General features: G+C 37.2%; 1 protein-coding gene across 2 annotated transcripts in view; it reads left to right on the plus strand.

The window, feature by feature from the left end:
- The first annotated feature begins 13256 nt into the window (after positions 1 to 13256).
- The window catches only part of Igsf11 (immunoglobulin superfamily member 11), a 149535-nt gene continuing 143552 nt past the window's right edge, over positions 13257 to 19239 (plus strand). For both annotated transcript variants that reach the window (XM_076867764.2, XM_076867765.2), the window contains exon 1: positions 13257 to 13309. In XM_076867764.2, coding sequence (XP_076723879.2) covers positions 13258 to 13309 — 52 coding nt within the window. In that variant the 5' untranslated portion in view covers position 13257. The remainder of the gene's footprint in view (positions 13310 to 19239) is intronic.

Here is a 19239-nt window from a genome sequence, read left to right on the forward strand (position 1 = left end):
GTTTCTCTAAGCAAGAAAGCTTAGAGATGAATGATTGGGTTATGAAAGCCTTAACTTAATCAGTGTGTTAATACTCTGATAGGGTTTGATTCGAAAGTAACTGTAGGCAGGTAGAGCATGGCTGGAGGGGATGGGTCTCTGGGGACGTGCTTTTGGGATATATATTTTGTCTTGCTGAGCAGAGCTTTGTCACTGTTTTCTGATTATCATGTCCTGAACCACTTTCCTCCACCACACAGGCCCGTAGCCAGCTGTCTGTGGATTGAAACTCTGAAAATAAACTTTTTTTCTCCTTTAATTGTTCTTGTCAGGTCTTTGGTGACAGTGGTGAAAAAGATGATTAAAACACCATCATATGATGTAATATGTGTGAAAATGCCCATTATAGTGCCATGCAGATAGTCAACCTAGAAAGTACTATGAGCTGCTGTTACTACCATTGTTAGTAGAATTAGTTTTAACTTGAAAGTCTGTCATCATGGGGATAAAATGTCCATTTTGTAGACATGTAGGTTTTACACCTAAAACCTTTTCATTGCATTGTATTTTGCAGCCCTATGTAAATATTTGAATTCACTTGATGCTTGAAATCACCATTTCTGTAGCACCATAATAGATTATGTCCAGTTACAGTGAGACTGTGTTTTGGCTTGTTTTTGACTTTGCGAATGTTGGGTATATAGAAAAATTATAACTTTGAACATTATTAGTGGGAATGTAAAATGATGCCCCTACTTTGGAAAATGGTCTGGGAGTTCCCCAGTATAAAACATAAAGTTACTATAGGACTCATATACTTATAGCAGCATTACTCATAAGAGCCAGAAGGTGAAAACAAAGCAAATGTCCATCAACTAATGAATAGATTGACAAAATGCAGTATATCCATGAAATAGAATATTACTGGGCCATAAAAAGAACAAAGTACTGATAACATTGTTACAACATAGATAACGCTTGAAAACATCCTGCTAAGTGAAATAAACCAGTCACCAAAAAAACCCACATACTATATGATTCCATTTATATGAAAGTTCAGAATACAGAAATCTTTTTGTGTGTGTCTATATATAAATATATGTACATATTTATATGTGTATAAATATAGTTATATATGTAGTCTACTGCATGGGCTCTCTCCCGTCCAGCAAGGAGGTCCACAGAACAGGGTAGAAGAGAGTCTGGCTGTGGAGTCGCTAATCAAGACCTCCAGAGACCAAGCAGGAAGCAGGTCTGATTTTATTGCACAGTTACCATGTATATATACTCAGGCAATAGCTAAGCAGATTACAGGCAGCCAGCAATGTAATTTCTGTTAACTGTCCTTGCAGCAACCAATCGAGGAGTGGGCCATGGAGCAAGCGCAGGGACTGCAACACAGGGCCTCACGCCCAGGGCTGTGCCTTTGGGGTAAGCGGTTTGCTACTCACAAGCCTAGCATGGGGGAGTTGTTTGCCACTCAGAAGCCCTTAACATATGCCATGTAGGCAGTACACCATGCACTTGTCCCCACAGTCTACATATTTATATGCTTTATAAATACACCATTTATAATATATATTCATAAATATGTACATATATTTAAAAGTAGTAGATTATTCATTGATTAGGGCAAGGCAGTGAAGTGTCAAAAGTAAGGGAGGGAATAGCTATGAACAGGAAACTTCTTGGGGTGATGAAAATGTTTTAGTGTTGATGGGGGTAATAATTACACATACCAAAAACCACTGAATTGTATACTTTAAAAGGTGAATTGTATGTTATATGAATTATATTTCAATAAAGTTGTTAGAAACAAGCAATAACAAAAGAGACTTTTCTTGGCCACTGCTCTGTAGTAGTGCCTCCATGAACACCACACAGGGAAAGTAAATTCCATATTTGACCTCCCTGACCTTCTCTGTATTCTCTCACCTTCTTGCTGTCGGAACCCTATTTATGTAAGGTCCTCCAACTTATCTTCAGGGTCCTCTTACAATGTAATACTTTTGTGTAAATCTACCTGACTTGTCTCTTAATATTTAAGGGGAACTACTGAATTTAAAACAAAACTACAAACAGTAATAAGAACAACAGCAAAAGTAGGACTCTCCCTTCTCTTGAAATCTAACTAAAAGAAAGAAGTCTTACCATGAATTAAAAAATGTAACTTTTGTTCTCATAGCAGAGGAATGATGTTTCTCCTGAGGTACCTGTTCTATCCATGTCTGTGTACAACAAAACTCATGATTTATCTCAAAGGAGAAAAGTCACAGGAAAACAGGATTTACAAAGAGGAATTAAAATGTACAGGTTTGGGGCTGGGGATTGTGGCTCACCTATCGATGTGGCAGGTGTGGTTCATCTACCTCACCTAATGTGGGCGGGGCCTGGGTTGGATCCTCAGCACCATATTAAAAAAAATAAATAAAGGGATTGTGTTGTGTCCATCTACACCTAAAAAATAAATGTTTTTTTAAAAAGAAAAGAAACATTGTAAAAAAATGTACAGGTTTGCTGGGCTGGGATTGTGGCTCAGTGGTATAGCGCTTGCCTAGTATGTGTGAGGCACTTGGTTCTATCCTCAGCACCGCATATTAAAAAAAAAAAGGCCCACTGACAACTAAGAAATATTCTAAAAAATGTATAGGTTTGCTTTAAAATATCTCTATGGCCTGTGCTAGAAATTATTCACTTCCTCTTTGCCTAGTTAATTTTCAGCCTTTGTGCAGGAATCACATCCTAAGGGAACTCTTTCCAGAACACTTTGATTATCTCAAATTATAGGTCCCCTTAGAACCTGACCTCTCTCTTTCATAGTATGTGTTACTTTGTTTTTAGAATGTTATGATGAATTTTTGTCTTTTCTACTATACTGAAGATTCCATAAGAGCAAAGATCTATCAATTTTTGGTAGTGAATGTATTACCAGTACCTTGAACAGAGCCCAGGAGATAGTATGGTTTCAACAAATATTATGAAACCCTATTATAGTGTACTTTACCAATAATGCAAATTAATATATAATTATATTGATAATCCAGGTTCTACGTTTGTCCCTTTTCTCATAGGTAGGACAGGCTGAAGTAATTACTTTCTAAGGGAGGATGTGGTGTTGAATGAAGTTAGTTTAAATGGCAGACAGTCTGCTTCAGAAAACAGAGTGGATCCCTGTATATCATGACCCAGTATTCTTGAATCAAGGTGATGAAAAAATGCCCACTGATTATTCTTGGCATCACTAATTCTTCCCTGGAAGTACCAATCATTACTGGATCCAGGAACATGCTCATCAATAAACTAAGCTTTAGTTTGAAATGCCAATAGGTGGTGCTATACTGTAGCCTCGATAGGAATAGGTAGGGAACCAGTGGCAGGATCCCTGGAATTCCTGGTCATTTAGCTAGTGCATTTGTTAACCAAGTCATTTTATAACCACAATATGACTGTGCAGTTTTCATGATGTATTTTTTTTTTTTGGTTTTCTCTTACATCATAGGATTTTTCTATCCCCGTTGAGTTGATGAAAGACTGCACAAGAGTTGTGCAAATTCATCGTTGGAGGAACTACAGGGTAGGGCTTGTTGTGAGCCAAAGCTATTTGTTAAAGAGAGAATGTCTTGAAGCCTCTCATTTCAAAGATTTATACAGAGGTTTTCTCAGTTTATTCTGTGGTGATACCTTGATTCTAAGCGTTAAATGAATCCAAATATTTATTTATGGCTACAAAATAGAATGCAGTGAGAGATTTTAGGTGGAAATACAAAGTCTACAAAATGGATATTTTATCATCATTATGGCAGACTTTCAAGTAAAACCAATTCTAGTAATAATGGTAATAATAGCAGCTAACTGTACTCTCCAGGTGGATTATCTGCCCGGCACTGTAATGGGCATTTCCACACATATTACCTCATTGAATTCTAATAACAACCTGTGAAGCAGGAATTATATTCCACTTTGATAAATGTGGTAGTTGAGGCATAGGGAGGTTAAGTGACTTTTCAAAGGGTAATAAAAACATATAGCAGACTTGAAACTGAGCAAACCTGTTATCATTTAGAAATTCAAACACAAAAGCTCTGTTTTTTTATTCAATTCATTAAGGAAGATACATTATAGAGACCCACAAAATCTCTAGGGCAAGAAGATGTATACTTATCAATAATTCTGATGTATAATTTAAAATAACTGGGCACTAAATTTAAAAAAATAACTGTAGTGAAATCTTAGTAAGAACCACACATACAGATATCTAAATCTACCCAAGGTTGACCTCTTAGCGTGGGGTCCCCCAAAAGCACATCTTGAGTCAAAGGCTTTTGTATAGTTAGTTTATTTACAAAGTAATTTCAGGGACCAGGGGTAATTGATGGAGGAGTGAAAAAGGGAAAGGAAAAGCCAACTAAAGATGTGTTTGTCGCTGGGTAGTTACTGTTGGTCATGCCAGAACCTTCTAAGGAGGCTGATAAAATATGGCTAAGAACTGACACTTAGAGGATGCAAGGGAAAAGGATTATCCATCAACTCCCATTCCACGTTGGTTCTGTACGCGTGGACATCCTTGTGCTTCTGAGTTGCACCCAACAGCGCCCCAGGGTTCCTGTCAGTGTCTCAGGTAGCAATGTGAGAGACTTTCCGGAGCAGAAGAGAGTTTCTTGGGGTAGGCCAAGGCAAAGCAAGACACTGTCAGGTTATACCTGTTGTATCTGTGAGAGGCTGATATAAACCTTCAGCAGAGGTACTGTGGTACACTTCCTTTGGGAATACAAGGTATTAATATGTGGATTTTGGTAATAGTAATGACTAGATTTATACGGATTTTTCTAAAAATGATACTAAAACTGGAACCAATGGTTCGAAATTAAAATATCTTTTAGGCAGTCTAGTTTTTTCCTCATTATGTTACCATAGAAACAGAGCAGAGCACACTGTTTTTAATTTAGGTTCCAATTTTTACGGATTATTCCTGAGTTTATTATCAAGAGCACATACAATCTAGGCATTATTTATTTAGTTTTTCATGCTTTCTAAATATAAAAGTTTTGATGAATTTTGAAGAGAGTGGTATCTAGCTCTTTCTCTCTTTGGAAATCTCTCTCTTAAGGAAGACAGGCTAAGATCTGAACAAACAAAAATTTAGTATTAAAAGTACAGAAAAATTATCAGTTCCAAACTAACAATGAGGTTTCTGACTTAAAGAAGAAATATCAACATATAGTAGAAAGAATGTTGACCTTAGAGTCAGAAAAGAGGTTTTCTTCTTTGGGCTTTACTACTTCAGCACTGTATGATCTTGAAAATTCCAACGATGATTCCCTGGATAGCTTCTGGCACCACTGCTGACACCAGGTACTGGATGCCTCTGGTCAGTGGAATGAATTCTTCCTTGACCTTTCTTGTCTTTATGTCTTGTTATTCCCTTATACTTATGTTTTCCTTACCTTCAATTTTTTATGACACCTGATTGAGACTTAAGATTCCAGAGGTGAGCCTCTTCAATTGACTAAACCATAAGTGATGGGACTGCACTTTGGTAGACTCTGGAAAATTCTCTGAAAATTGGGAGAGGGTATTGATGCTTAGCAGTTAAAAACTGCTTAGCATTCAAACAATTTCATTGAGGTCTACCCTTTTAAATGGGCAATATCCACCAATACCATTTGATTTACAGTATACTTAAAAGTATGTAATACGTGTATCCCTTTTATAACTGAAAAATCACTCAATTCTTCCACATTAGGAGAAAACTCAAGTTTTAAGAATTCAGTCCAGGAGTGATAGTCATCCTTCTTCTATTTGGGTTGTTCTTCTGTCTTGATATTCGTTAGTCTGTGGACTAACTGTAAAGTTGCTTGCCAGAATCATGCCCTAAATAAAATAGTGGGGGTCAAGGGAAAGAAACAATAAGTTAGTTAAAATTATAAATATTTAAGTGACACAGCAAGAAATGAGAGAGTGATAGAGACTACAGACCTTATTTCTGAAACTAATTATGAGGTCTTAATTATTTCAACACTATATCTTCAAGAGATACAATTCTCTTAAGCGTACTCTTAGAAAGTATGTGAATTTCAGTTCTGGCCATGAGCCTAGAATTTGGGGATTTAAGTGTGTTATCTTCTTTACACAATTAAGTGCCACTAGAAGTAGTTACTCACCTCCTAGTTTTTCATTCTGGTTTTAATGTTCTCTGACAGTGGCAGCCAGGTTTCTCCTTGCCTTTAGCAGACATCTAATGAGATGATCATATAATTTCTTTTAATCTTAATAGCATGAATTACATTTATTGATTTCAAATGTGAAATCAATGTTATATTCTTAAAATAAATCCAATTGATGTGATTTATTATTTTAGATGTGTTTATAATGTACTAATATGCATATGTTTTAACATAATCATACATACATATGTAAATATGTGTATGTGTATACATATAGGGTTTGGTTTGCTAATATTCATTTGCATCTGGAAACATGCTTGTTATTTTCCTTTCTATTATTATTCCTGTCAATATAATGCTAGCATCATAAAATGAGTTGAGGAGTGTTTATCTTTTTTATTTAGTTTTTGATAGTTTGCAAATATTTTATTTCTTTTCCCTGGACATTTGCTAAAATTTGGTCAACTTGTTTGGAGTTTTATTTGTAGAAAGATTTTAAGCTGTTTATTCAGTTACTTTAACTGTATGGGGCCATGCAGATTTTCTGTTTATTTTTTTAGCAAATTTGGGAAAGTTATAATTTTCTAGAATTTTGCCCATTTCTTCCAAAGTTTTCAAATTTGCTGACAAAATTTATTACTATATTATATCTTTTTATTGCCTGCAGCATCTGTACTGATATATCTTTTATTATGATATTTGAGGTAGCTCTCATTTTTAATCTTGATTAGTTTCACTAGAATTTGGTTAACTTAACCTTTTCAAAGTACCAACTTTTGACTTCTATATTGTATTTGCTAAATATTTTATTAGTTTCCTCTTTATTATTTTCCCTCTTTTACTTCCTTTGTACCTATTTTTTTTTCATAAAAGTTCCAAGCTGGACATTAATTTATTGATGTTTAGGCTTTCATCTTTTCTAATATACATATTTAAGGCTTAAGTTTTTCTCAGAGTATACAGATTAGCTGCATTTCACAGGTTTTGACATGAATTACTTTATTTAAAACTACATTTGTTTCCTTTATGATTTTTTTGATTTTGAATTATTAATAAGTACAGTTATCAAAAATATGTCTGTTTTTGTTATTAATGTCTACCTTTATACTTGTGGTCAGAGACTCTATTCTGAATGTTATCATTCCTGTGAAACTTCTTGAGGCTTGCTTCATTCATCGATTCATCTCTCCAAAATGTTTATTTAGTATTTACTATGCATTATACCCTGTTTAAAGTACTGAGATTCAGCGACGAATAAAACAGATAAAAATTTCTATCCTCATGAATTATATTGAGTGAAGCAGACAATAAATGAGATTATTAGAGTATGTTATTGAAAATACAGTAGGGAAAAGGATCTTAAAATATCTTTAAAACTTTTTATTTCAGTTTAGGTGGTAGTTAAGACTTCACTTTAGGTGAAATGAGTGTTTCAGTCAACTTTTTAGTTGTGATGGAAACCTGGCAAGAACAACTTAGAGGATAAAAAGTTTATTTTGGCTTAGTTTCAGAGATTTAGTCCAGGGTTGGCTGGCTCTGCCACTCTGGGCCCAAGGGAGCCCGGAATATCATGGCTGAAGGGCACAGTAGAGGAAAACTGCTTAGATCATGATTCCAGGAAGTTGAGAGAGGAAGGGTATGGGGCCACAGGGAAGTTGTATCCTTCTTAGGCACAACCCCAGTGACATACTTCCTCCAACCATGCCATACCTGCTTAGAGTTACCATCCAGTCAGTCCATTCAAACTAGGATGGACTGATTAGATCACAGCTCTCATAATCTTATCATTTCACCTCTGAACATTTCAGCATTAACAGAGGAGCTTTTGGAGGACACATTATATCCAAATGAGAAAAGATCCTAAGAAGTAAAAAGAGAACTATGTAGAAATCTGGGGAAAGAATAATTGCAATGCTCCTGAGGCAAACGTGTTCCTATTTGTTCAGGAAACATTGAGGAGGTTGTTATAGTGAGAGGAGAATGGGGTGGAAGATAGAAGACATAATCAGAGAAATAATGGGGGATTATACTGTGGCAAGAAGAATAATGGCCTCCCAAAGATGCCCACTTTTGAATCCCCAGAGCCTGTATGTTATTTATATGGTGAATGGGAATTAGGGTTGCAGATGGTTGCTATTCAGTTGACCTGGAAATGAGGATTATCCTAGATTATCCAAGTGGGCCCAATATAATCACAAGGATCCTTCAACGTGGAAGAAAGAGGCAGAAGAAAAAGAGAAAGAGAGCAGTGTGAGAAGGACTTGCCCAACACTGCTGGCTTTAAACATGAAGAAAGGGGATCATGAGCCAAGAAGAGAAAGTGGCCTCTAGAGAAGATTCTCCCTGAGAACTTTCCAAAAGGAACACAAAAACACAGCCCTGCTAACACCTTGATAATTGCCCACTTTGAGAGCTATTTTAGACATCTGACCTCAAGCACTGTAAGATATTTGTGTTGTTTTATGCCATTGTTTGAAGTAATTGTTACAGCAGCAATAGAAAACTAACACAGGCCCTGTCATACACGGCAAGGACTTCTACTTTCTCTCCGAGTGGACAGAGAAACCATTTGTAGGTCTTAGGTGGAGGAGTGACCTGATTTAATCTGCTAAGATCACTCTGGGTGCTGTACTGAGTATAGCTTTTGGCCTAACTTTTCTATATTTTATTGAGAGCTCATCAATTCATTTACGATTTAAAGAGAATATAACTTTTGTTCAGTCAAGGTCTCTAGTTTGCTTTATTGCTGGAAAAGTAAGTTTGAACTACACTGTAAATTAAACTTCTATGAAAAATTCATAAGAATTTGAAAACACTGAGATAACGGATTGCCTACTCCTCAATATATAAAATGAAGTGATAAATTTGAAGCAGAGCAGTTTAATGAAAAATGGTAAAGAGACTTTTGCAGAATATTTAAAGATGATTTGCCTTGGTCTGAGGATGTGGTTCATTTGTGGAACTTTTGTCTAGCATGTGCGAGGCTCTGGTTGGATTCTTACCACCAAAAAAATTTTTAAAAAAATGTTATAAGAAAGTGATTACATACAATTTTTAGATGCTACATAAAATGCTTCTTATGTTATTGCTCTTGCCAAGTCCTGAAATTCATAGTGGTACTATTTAAATTTGCCAATAGAATGAATTCAGTAGTGTTTTGTTACAATGTGCCCTGCAAGAGAGTGACTTTACCTAAAAATAAATGTGTTTGGAATGAAAGGATTTCAAGGAGAAGAGCTAACTTTTCCTGAAATGGATGAAGATGTTGTGAAATTTTCCTTCAATAATATTTACAACAGTGCTAAGAACTGAGCTATATGAGAAGGGGGATGGAGATGGCTGTTTACCCTTGTGGAAGTCCTATCTAGTAAGAGTTGCCGGAGGAGTGGGAAGAAAGATGTAAGAGAGACTAAGCTTTCGATATACCAAGACTATAAATTACTCCACATTTGAAAAGGATGTTTTAAAATATTAAATGGTCTATTTATGTCAACACATAATAAACACAGTTTGCTTGGTGCCTTCCTCTGATTCCTCTATTTTCTTTTTCACTCCTTTATTATTATTTTCGAGCTTTTCTTGACATTTGACAATAGGAGCAGGGTGAAGAATTCCTCTCAAAGTTTTCTTCTACAAGGACCAAGCTCTACCCTAGACAATATCTGGCTCTAGCAGATGAGTTAAAATAGTAACAGAATGAGTGATGGCTCAAACAAGGGTCAAATTGGTCTTTCCTAACTTTAAGAATCAGGTTCTTATTTATAAAAAATTCCATAGACAATCTCTCAAACTTATATGCAATTACTTTTAATTTATATATACGAATGGAGAGGGAATTGAGGTATTAATAATTTAAAATAGCTAATCCAAAAGTAATTTATATTTAGCCTTGGAAAGCCTTTTAATGCCCTCTATCATTCTTCTTTCTTAATTCTGTTTCTCCTAAGTTAACAATAAAATTAATTTTCCATTCTTGAGTGCAAATTAACTGGTTGTGGAAAGAGATGGTCCAACAGTTTGACTGGTTGAAGAGAGAAGCTTTTATAATATCAAAATTTTGAATTTGGGTAATCCATAATTAAATATTTAGAGGTGACTTGTATTCGCATTTTATCAATGATTATGAGCCAAGACCACTATAACTATACCAGGGTCTTTTACCAGTGTTTCTTCTCCCAGTCATTCACCTCTCCATTTCCTTTTTCAGTAGGTTAGACCCATTATATCTCTCCCAGAGATGGAAGTGGGACCAATGTCATCCAAAAGTTCAGTGCTACTAAGGTAGAGGGTGGGTTTGTGGTGGGATGGTAGTAGGGTGGGGGAGAGATAAATGTTGCGGAGGTAACTAGTGTTCTCCAGAGATGGTTTTAAGATTCTCTAATGTCAGGGTGGTTTTGACTACTTAATTAGAGCTGTCCCCTTCACCTGGAGGTGAAGCTTTTCTGCACCCCTGCCCACTCCCTTTCTTTTCCTGATTATCTTAAAGCTTTATCTGGAAGCTTTACGGGCTAGACAAAGAGGGTTTCAAAAGTATACTCAGGAGAGAAAGGAAAAGTGTGATTTTTAATTCACAGAGTTAATACCACTGGCATGTACTTTAAGAACATTTTTCATTAGTAATGACGAATTTCACCAGTCCTTTTATCCTAATCTTCCTTATGACTACAGTAAATTATGACCACTTTGAAATTTATAAAGTGTGATACAAGTGAACAATGAGAATCCACTCAGAATTCTCAAGGCTTTTAAACAACTCCTACTGTGTTCATAGGTAGATTGGGATAAAAAAATGCAGTCAAAGTACATGTGGGTGGTATTATCTCTGTGAATTAAAAATTAACCTTTCCTTTGTTTCCAGTGATAGTGTACTTTTGAAAGCTTCTGTGTCTAGCACTTGAAGCTTCTAGTACTCCTGATCTGCTTCCTTGAGTCCACCATCTACCATCTGCCTCCTGAGATGGGATCATCCTCACTTTCCCTTCAGAAGCCACACTTCTTTTTCTCTTAAAAGAGTGTCTCTACAAAACTCTGAGCACTCCTCTTACTGAGTCACCAGCTTTTGTTGGGCAATGCAGAAGTGCACTGTGGTGACAAAGGGGCAAGAGAATTCTCTTTCTCTGCTGATTCATGATAGCACAGATATAGCCCAGATACATTGGAACTGATTTGAGGGCTTTTTGTTTAAACTTCCTCTCAGTGCTTTACAAAATGCAGGTAGTTAGTAAATATTTGATGGATTGACGTAATAAGTATATGGGATAACTTGCTTTTAAACCTAGAATATTAGGTTATTTATTTAATTAAAAATATTTTATCTCTCCAATTGAATCTGAGATTATGACGAAGGAAAGTGAATGCTTTGCAGCTCCCTTTTTTTTTCTCCTTAGATTACTTACATGCCTTGCTTGGAATTGGATCGGAGAGAAGAAAATGTGCAAGAAAGGGTAAAAAATTGAATTGGGTGGAGAAAAGAAAATCTAGTCCTTGCCCTGGAGTTTAAAAGGATGAAAATGAGCCTGGTGATGATATCATAGTTGAAAATTTAAACTTCTGTTATTAATATGAAAGACAAATGAGCAGTAGTGAGTAAAATTAAGTCATCTCTAATTCAAATCAAAATTTATTTTTTTCAGGATATTCTTGTTAAAAGATATTGGAATTTGTTAACACATTCCCTTTTTAATTTAAAAATATAACACATTTTCAAAAAAGCGCACCATCTTGATATTATTTTCATTTTCCATATATCTTCCAATCCTTGTTCAAAAGTATGTTTTTAAGAAAGTTTTATATATTTGCTTTTCTTCCGAGGATACTAATTTTGTTTCTGAGTTGCCTTTGGAGGATTGTACCTGTTAAACGGGATCCTCCGAATTTCTGAGTGTCCCCAAGAATCCTAAACTATGCTTCTGAAAAAAATTGACCCAGATTGTTGGGCAGTCCCTAAGAAGATGTCCTTAAATTTAGGGGACTCAGTTAAGATGCAGCTGCAAAAAGTGGCTTTGGGTTGTAAAACAGAGAACAGAGACTTAAATGGAAAAGGAATGAAGATTGGGTTTTATAAGAAAAGATATAGGTAGAGCGAGTAAACAATTTCAGATGCCATGAAGGTCTTTTTCTCTAAGCCAACCCAAACCAAACCCCCAAAGTAATAGTCCTTCTAAAATAACTACCACAATGAAAGCACCGTCTATGAGTTTAATATTTCAAATCAGTCATGAGAGCGCTAAGGTTAGAAAGGAAAACTTAAAACACTCAAAGTTGGTATAAATTTTATGACCAAGGCAAGAGAAGATGGAAGACTTTTTGACAGGATTGGGGAGTGAGAAGCATGGTACAGTGTCTATACTCTTTTCAGGAAAGGAAAAAGGGTATCCAGGAAATAAAACGAGCTACAAGGGCAAATCTCCCGATTTCTAATTTTGCTAGTCTGATTCTTTCAGATTATTTAGGTTTCAAAAAAGAGGACTGAGGAGAAAAGGCCAAACAGCATAAAAGAACTATCTGAAAACTGCAGCAGAGGACTTGCTAGCTCTGATGAAGGCTGTAAAGTCACCCTAAAGCTCTGTAGGGTTCGGGCAGTCCGCACACAAGTTTAGGGCAGGAGAGAGAAAGGCGTCCGCGCTTCGGGTCCCCCAGAGGGCGGAGGCGTGCGGGGGAGCGGGCCGCGCGGCGCACAGGTGGCGGGGTCGCGCCAGCTGCGCGCAGCGCTCGCTCCGCGGGTGGGCCGCCAGGCGTCGCGCTGGAGCCGCGGTTGCCCTGGAGACCAAGCGGGAGAGTGGGCGGCACGGCCGGGAGCCGGGCTGCTGCCGGAGTAGCTGGGCCGGAGTTGGGAGGAGTGCCTCCCCCGGCAGTACGAGTGGCCGACGGGTCCTGGGGCAGCTACTAGCGGTGGCGTTACTGGGCGGACGGCTAGCCTGGGAACCTCTGGTTGCAGCTCAGCCTCCGCGGAGGCAGGAGCTACTCTTGGCGCTTCCGCGCGTCAAAGAACCCAGCTCAGCCCGGCGGGTCCGGAAGGACCGGGCTGTCCCAAGGAGAACCAAGACCCGGTCGCGCCTCCGCTGCCGCGACCAGAAGCCCGACAGGCGTCGGGCGCGCTCCCTGCGGCCCCGGGATGACTTCTCGGAGCTCCCCGCTGGCGCCCTTGCTGCTTCTCTCCCTGCACGGTGAGTAGCTCGAGCCCTCCCCTCGCGGTAGGGCCAGGCCCGCGGCGAAGCAATTGAGGAGCGCAGCCTTTTTGTCTTTGCCAAGTGTTGGGAACGCAACTTCCCCCGGACCCTGAGCGTTCCTCGTTTGGGGATCGGGCTCGCGCCCACCTGCAGCAGCTGCCTCCCCGGCCACCCGCACCTCTCAGGTGTTCCCTGTCAGAGGTAACTCTACCCGGGGCTCCTTTCCGCCGCTGCTGGCGCGCCTGACTCTAAGGCATGCTTCTGGGCAATGCAGGAGCTTTTTTAGATAAGGAATCTCTTACTGGTCCATCTGGAAACAGTATTTAGAATCAGTTTCCGTTACTAGGTGGCTCCTGGAAAACTTTAAATTGTAGCTTTATCATAACCTTTTTTAAGAAGCATCTGCAGATTTAAAAAGGTGATATTTTAAAAACAACTGCATAATGTGCTGTATTGTTCTTTTTTCAAATGCAATACAGCACATTATGCAGTTTGCGAAGGGTTTTAAGTTGTCTAGCTTCATTTACGAAGGGTTTAAGTTGTCTCACCAAAATACATAGATTGTAACAATATTTAGGACAAAAGAAAAAAAAGGCATCGTTGTTTTCTTGTTAACGGTTTTTTAAAAAAATCTATTAAATTTAATTTTCTGCTCGCTGATCTTTGTCATATTTTATTTTCTTTGAATGGCCATTAGATGTTAGACTCTAGTTTTCATTTTGTACAATGTCCTTTGCTTTTGTGTGTGCATTGTCCTGTGGAATCAAGTTTTCTATCCCATTTAATCGACTGCTGTGGTTTACTAAGATTTATTCTGAAGAGTTTTTTTTTTTTTTTTTTAAACCCTTTCATTTAACAAGCAAGTTCAATGATTTATGGAGTGTGGTTAACCACGTGTCTTTCTGGAGATACTAGTATGTTTCCAGTTGTTTTGTAGACTTATATGAACTTACAATATACCTAACAGATCTCAAAGTAATCCAATTTTAGCAGATTTAAATTGTACACAATCATTTAGGAGAGGAGAAAAGAATATTAAAACTTTGTATGTATCTCCCTTCAAAGACTAGTGTCAGTAAAACCATCAAAGTTATAGATAACATTTTTTTGGAGTTCTGTAGATATATTTTTAGTGATGATATGCAGACAATAGTCACATCGATGTGTTCATTTTATGAGTTAGAGCTTCCAAATTAATTTCATCCTTTTCCAAATTAATTTTGAGCCAGCCTTTGTTTCTCTCTATCCTACTTCTTTCAAGTGTGAAATAAGACTAAATGAGCTTTTTATACAATCCTGAAATATACATAAAATATTATAAATATTACTATAAGAACAGCTCAAATTTTTGGTAGAAAAATCTATTATTAAACTTTATGCATTACAATAATGCTACTTTTGTAAATAGAATTTATGCATAGTTTGTTTTTGAATTATTAGGCAATACTTACACAAAGTTGCTCTGACTCGCAGAATCAGCCTTATAAGGTCATCTGATTTATTTCTTGCTTTCAACAGAACTATTCCTAAGCTGTATACTAGATTGTTTTTAAAAACTATCACAAGGACATTTCAGTTTTAGTGATATTCTGTTCTGTAGAGGCACTTTTTCACCTTCAATAAAATGTGTTCATTTGTTCAGCAAATATTTACAAAGCTAGCGTTCTGTACTCTGGGTATCTATTGGGGAAAGATGGTGGTGGGATAAAGACAGTGGTGGGATACAAATATGTGTAAGTTTGTTAGCAGTTCTTAAGGCATTTTTCTTTCTGTCCTTTTTTTTTTTTTTCTTTTTTGGTACTAGGGATTGAACCCAGGGATGCTTAACCACTGAACAACATTCCCCAGTCTTTTTTAAATATTTTATTTAGAAACAAAGTCTCTCTGAGTTGCTTAGAGCCTTGCTAACTTGTCAAGGCTGCCTTTGAATTCACAATCCTCCTGCCTCAGTCTCCTTAGTTGCTGGGATTACTGATGGATGCCACCTCGCCCAGCTAGGCATTTTCAATTTTAAAACAGGCTATAAGCATGCACAAATAATTGATGATGCAAGGAATATATGATGAGTGCCATTTATTAATGGAAGCATCAAGGAAAACTTTATGGAAAAATTTATTTTTGATCTGAATTTGATTAGAATTGAAATGGCTGAAGAGGAGTGGATGGGCTTCCCTAACCAAAGGAACAGCCTGAAGGAAGGATGTGAAGGGGAAAGTGCAGAGGCATGTTCTTGAAAGGCCAGGCTTCTGGCTGCTAGAGCAGGAGATCTGTGCAAAAGAGAGAGGGTTGGAAGGGTAGTTTGGGGCAAGATAGTAGGTATCCTTGAATGCTGAGCTTGGGCTTTATTCATTTTGTCCTGGAAAAGGCACTGATGTTCAATTTTCTTATGTTGGGGAGGCAAAGTGGATGAGCAGCTAAAGTGCCTATTTGCGCTAGCATACAAGTCTCCAGGAGAACACTGTGTCTTGACTGAATTAAGTTCTTTAATTGGGTAGTGTCAAAATTGTTTTGTTGAATTACTGTCCATCTTTAGAACTTCCAGTGTGACATGAAGAAAAGGGATGGTTATCTGAACAAAATTTACATGGTGGAAAGAGAAATGGGGGCTCCATAAATAACTAACATCAGCAACCACTGCAGAGAAATAATGCATCAAAGGCAGAAGGAAATAGAGGGTCATTTCAATAAAAGAAATAAGTGTCTAATTTCTGTCATTTTTGTTAAGTCTCTGTGGAGTAACTTTAAAGGGAATTAGAATTAAAAAGTTAACTTCTACATAGTTCTCCCATTGGGTTAGAAATGTGTTTCTTTCTTTCTTTCTTTCTTTCTTTGTTAGTTTTCGGTGGATGCAACATCTCTGTTTGTATGTGGTGCTGAGGATCGAACCCAGGCCGCACGCATGCCAGGCGAGCGTGCTACTGCTTGAGCCACACCCCAAGCCCAGAAATGTGTTTCTTGTTTTCGTGATTCCTTGAAGTAGCAGTTAACTTTCTAGAATTCAAGAAAATGTATAAAGAAAGAAAACACCATGTAAAATGAAAGGAAAAAGATTATAAACCTTATAAATGTTGGCATGATGAAAAATTTATTGTAAATTTCATTTTCTCAGCTCTAAGTCTAACTAGATAACTGTTTTGGAAGGATTCTCTTTTTAGTAAAAATATGTAGTTTGACCCACATGGAAGGTGACAGCTAGTACATGAAAATTTTAGGGAAGTTAGCTTAATACACTATATATTTGATGTGGACTGTTCAGAAAGCAATTTAAATATTAAATCACAAGCACTTTAAAAATGTTATGCTTAGAACTGTTGTCAGACCCAAGGTAATGATGCAGTGGGGAAAGGTATTTGTTTTTGGTTCCCCCTACCCCCCCCCCCCCCCCCCCCCGCCCCAGTAACAGTAAATGGCGAATTTTCAAATGTGTTTTCACACTTTTATAGTGGAAACATTTATAATGAAAATTCTCATTTGAATCTTCATATGTAAGGCGTGTGATTTAGTGTCAAACAAGGTGATGTGCTGGTGTACAAGTTTCCTTAGGCACAGTGAGTAATATAGAACAAGGGACTGGCCAAGTTGGGAGAAAGCAGGGCAAGTTGTTACCTTCCCACTCAAACTCTCATCTATAGCTAGTTTATTTAGAATAAGGATTTTAAATGTATTGATCTCTGGACTGATTATAACAAGTTATTTATAATCTTTCAGTCTTTGGGCAGTTTGAGATAGGATTGATAAATTTCTAGTGTAGTCCCTTGCAGTGACTATAATCACTTATTGATCTCCTTTGTTTCATTGGACTACCTAGCAATAAGGCACTAACAGCTCCCAGGCCTGCGCTCAGAGAGAACCCTTCCCCCGTCTAGAGGGCGCAACATTCTCTCTTGATCATACCTTTGTGAACAACTGATTTAAAAGAGGTTGCCAGTTCTTGGGTGGTATTCAAAGGCCATCTGATTTGAGCTGAGTTTGGTCTTGAAATTGGAAAGTTAAATTAGTTTATTTGTTGGCTAAGCCTACCTTATTAAACCATGGAAGGGTTTTTTTTTTTTTTTTTTTCTGTGAAAGTTTGCTTTAATCAATTCCCTATGTGTCTGATTTCTTAGTATCCAAGAAAGAGACTATAGGAGTAGTTTGTTTGTCATGCTTTTAAGTTGTAGAACTGTGAAATCAGTCAGAGAGAAAATTTGTGTCCTAATTTGAAAATGATGAACTTACACACTGACCTGCTACCAGTTTATCATTACCATTATCAGATACTGTGTGCTGTCTAAGTGCTAAGTGGTGCAGTTCTGCCTCACTCATGTATTAGAGGAAGCCTCATATTTTAATAGCACTAGTTTTTTATTTTGTTTCTTGAATAGGATTAATGAAATAGAAATTTACCAATGTGCACCAAGTTTTTCCATAAAATTCCTTTGAATAAGTCTACTTTATGATTTTTCTTCATTTAGCAGTTAACTTTTTTGATCCAGAGGAAGACAGATAAGCTGACATTATAAGAGGCAAACTTTTATTAAGAACACCATTGCTGGTAAGGAGGTTAAGTTAAATCCTAGAAGCTTTGAGTTCAGGAAAAATTTGTACCACATTGAGTTCTTTGGGAGAATCTTTAGCAGCTATAAATTATCAAGATTTAGAGTGGGGTGTAGATGGTTAAAGCATAGTAGGTTTATGGGATTGGAAAGTCCATGCTCTTTTTCACTTAAGGCTACCAATATGTAATAACAAAATGTAACATTGTGGATGTAACTCTGATGTAATGGAGCCACTTATAGACCTGTCTGAAAAGACTCATTAGTCCAATGTTTTAAAAAATTGAAGGAAATTTAAATGTTGATCAAAGGTCCTTTCTTTACCTGTATCCTAAATCTCATTGTTTGTAGGAGTTGCTCATGTAAATTCTTTCTCTGCCTTCTCATTAATGTTGTTTTCTCCTCTTCTTTTCCATCCTCATCCTCTCCCATTTTGGAGCGTCTGGTAGCATCAAATTCCTCTAAGGTAATAAATCTAGTGAGTCTTGGCTGCTGCTTCTTATTCAGCACTATTACAAGTATTGATGACAAACAAACAAACAAAAAAAAAACATTTGGAACAACTAGGCAGATCCAGAAATCATCTTAGAAGCTGAGCATGGGGGGAGTATGTAGACATTGTTATCTGCCAGTGTTTCCTCTTGTTCCATGAAGGCAACTTTATGAGATCATTATCTCAGTGTAGGTTTGTGTGTCTGTTTCCCCACTTGTGAATCTTGCTAGTATAATGGTACCTCCAGGTGCTTGTAGTGCCCGAAAGAATGTTTGTGGGAATATATTTTCTTTAGGTATCAGTGTGGCTTTGTCAGTTGCAATAATCTTAAATATTGATGTATATTTTGTTGAAGAGATGATAGAAATCTCTTTTCAGAGTTAAAAAAAATTCTGTGACTTGTTTGGAAGTTTATTTAACATTTTCATACTTAACAGTCCTTTGAAAATATGTTCTTAGTTGACCTGTAATCCTAGAACTTGAAAGTTGTTCATTTTTGAAATGTCTTTTTCCTAAAGATTTTGCTCTCTCTAGTAAATAATGATCTTGGATTTTGGGCAATTCTTTGTGAACTGTGAAGTTTCCCATTTCCATGTCTAGTATGTTCTTATTTTTGAGGCCTATATCTTAGAACTATTCTTCCAAGAACAGAGATAGTTGAAATAACACCTTTTGTAGTATAAACCCTCCCTCTCCTTTCATACATCATTGTGTATAAAACTCTGGAGATGCTTTTTTAGAAAAGGAGCATTAGTTAAATCAGCACATGTGGAGGGCATAAAAATCTACTCCAATAGAGATAGGCAGTTATCTTCCCCTCCCATGCCCCTCCCTTTTCTCAAAGTCCACATATTTCCACTCATAGTTTGTGCCAACTATGATTCATATCCTAATAGACT

Source organism: Callospermophilus lateralis, chromosome 10 (genome assembly GCF_048772815.1).
Source record: "Callospermophilus lateralis isolate mCalLat2 chromosome 10, mCalLat2.hap1, whole genome shotgun sequence".
NCBI lineage: Eukaryota > Metazoa > Chordata > Mammalia > Rodentia > Sciuridae > Callospermophilus > Callospermophilus lateralis.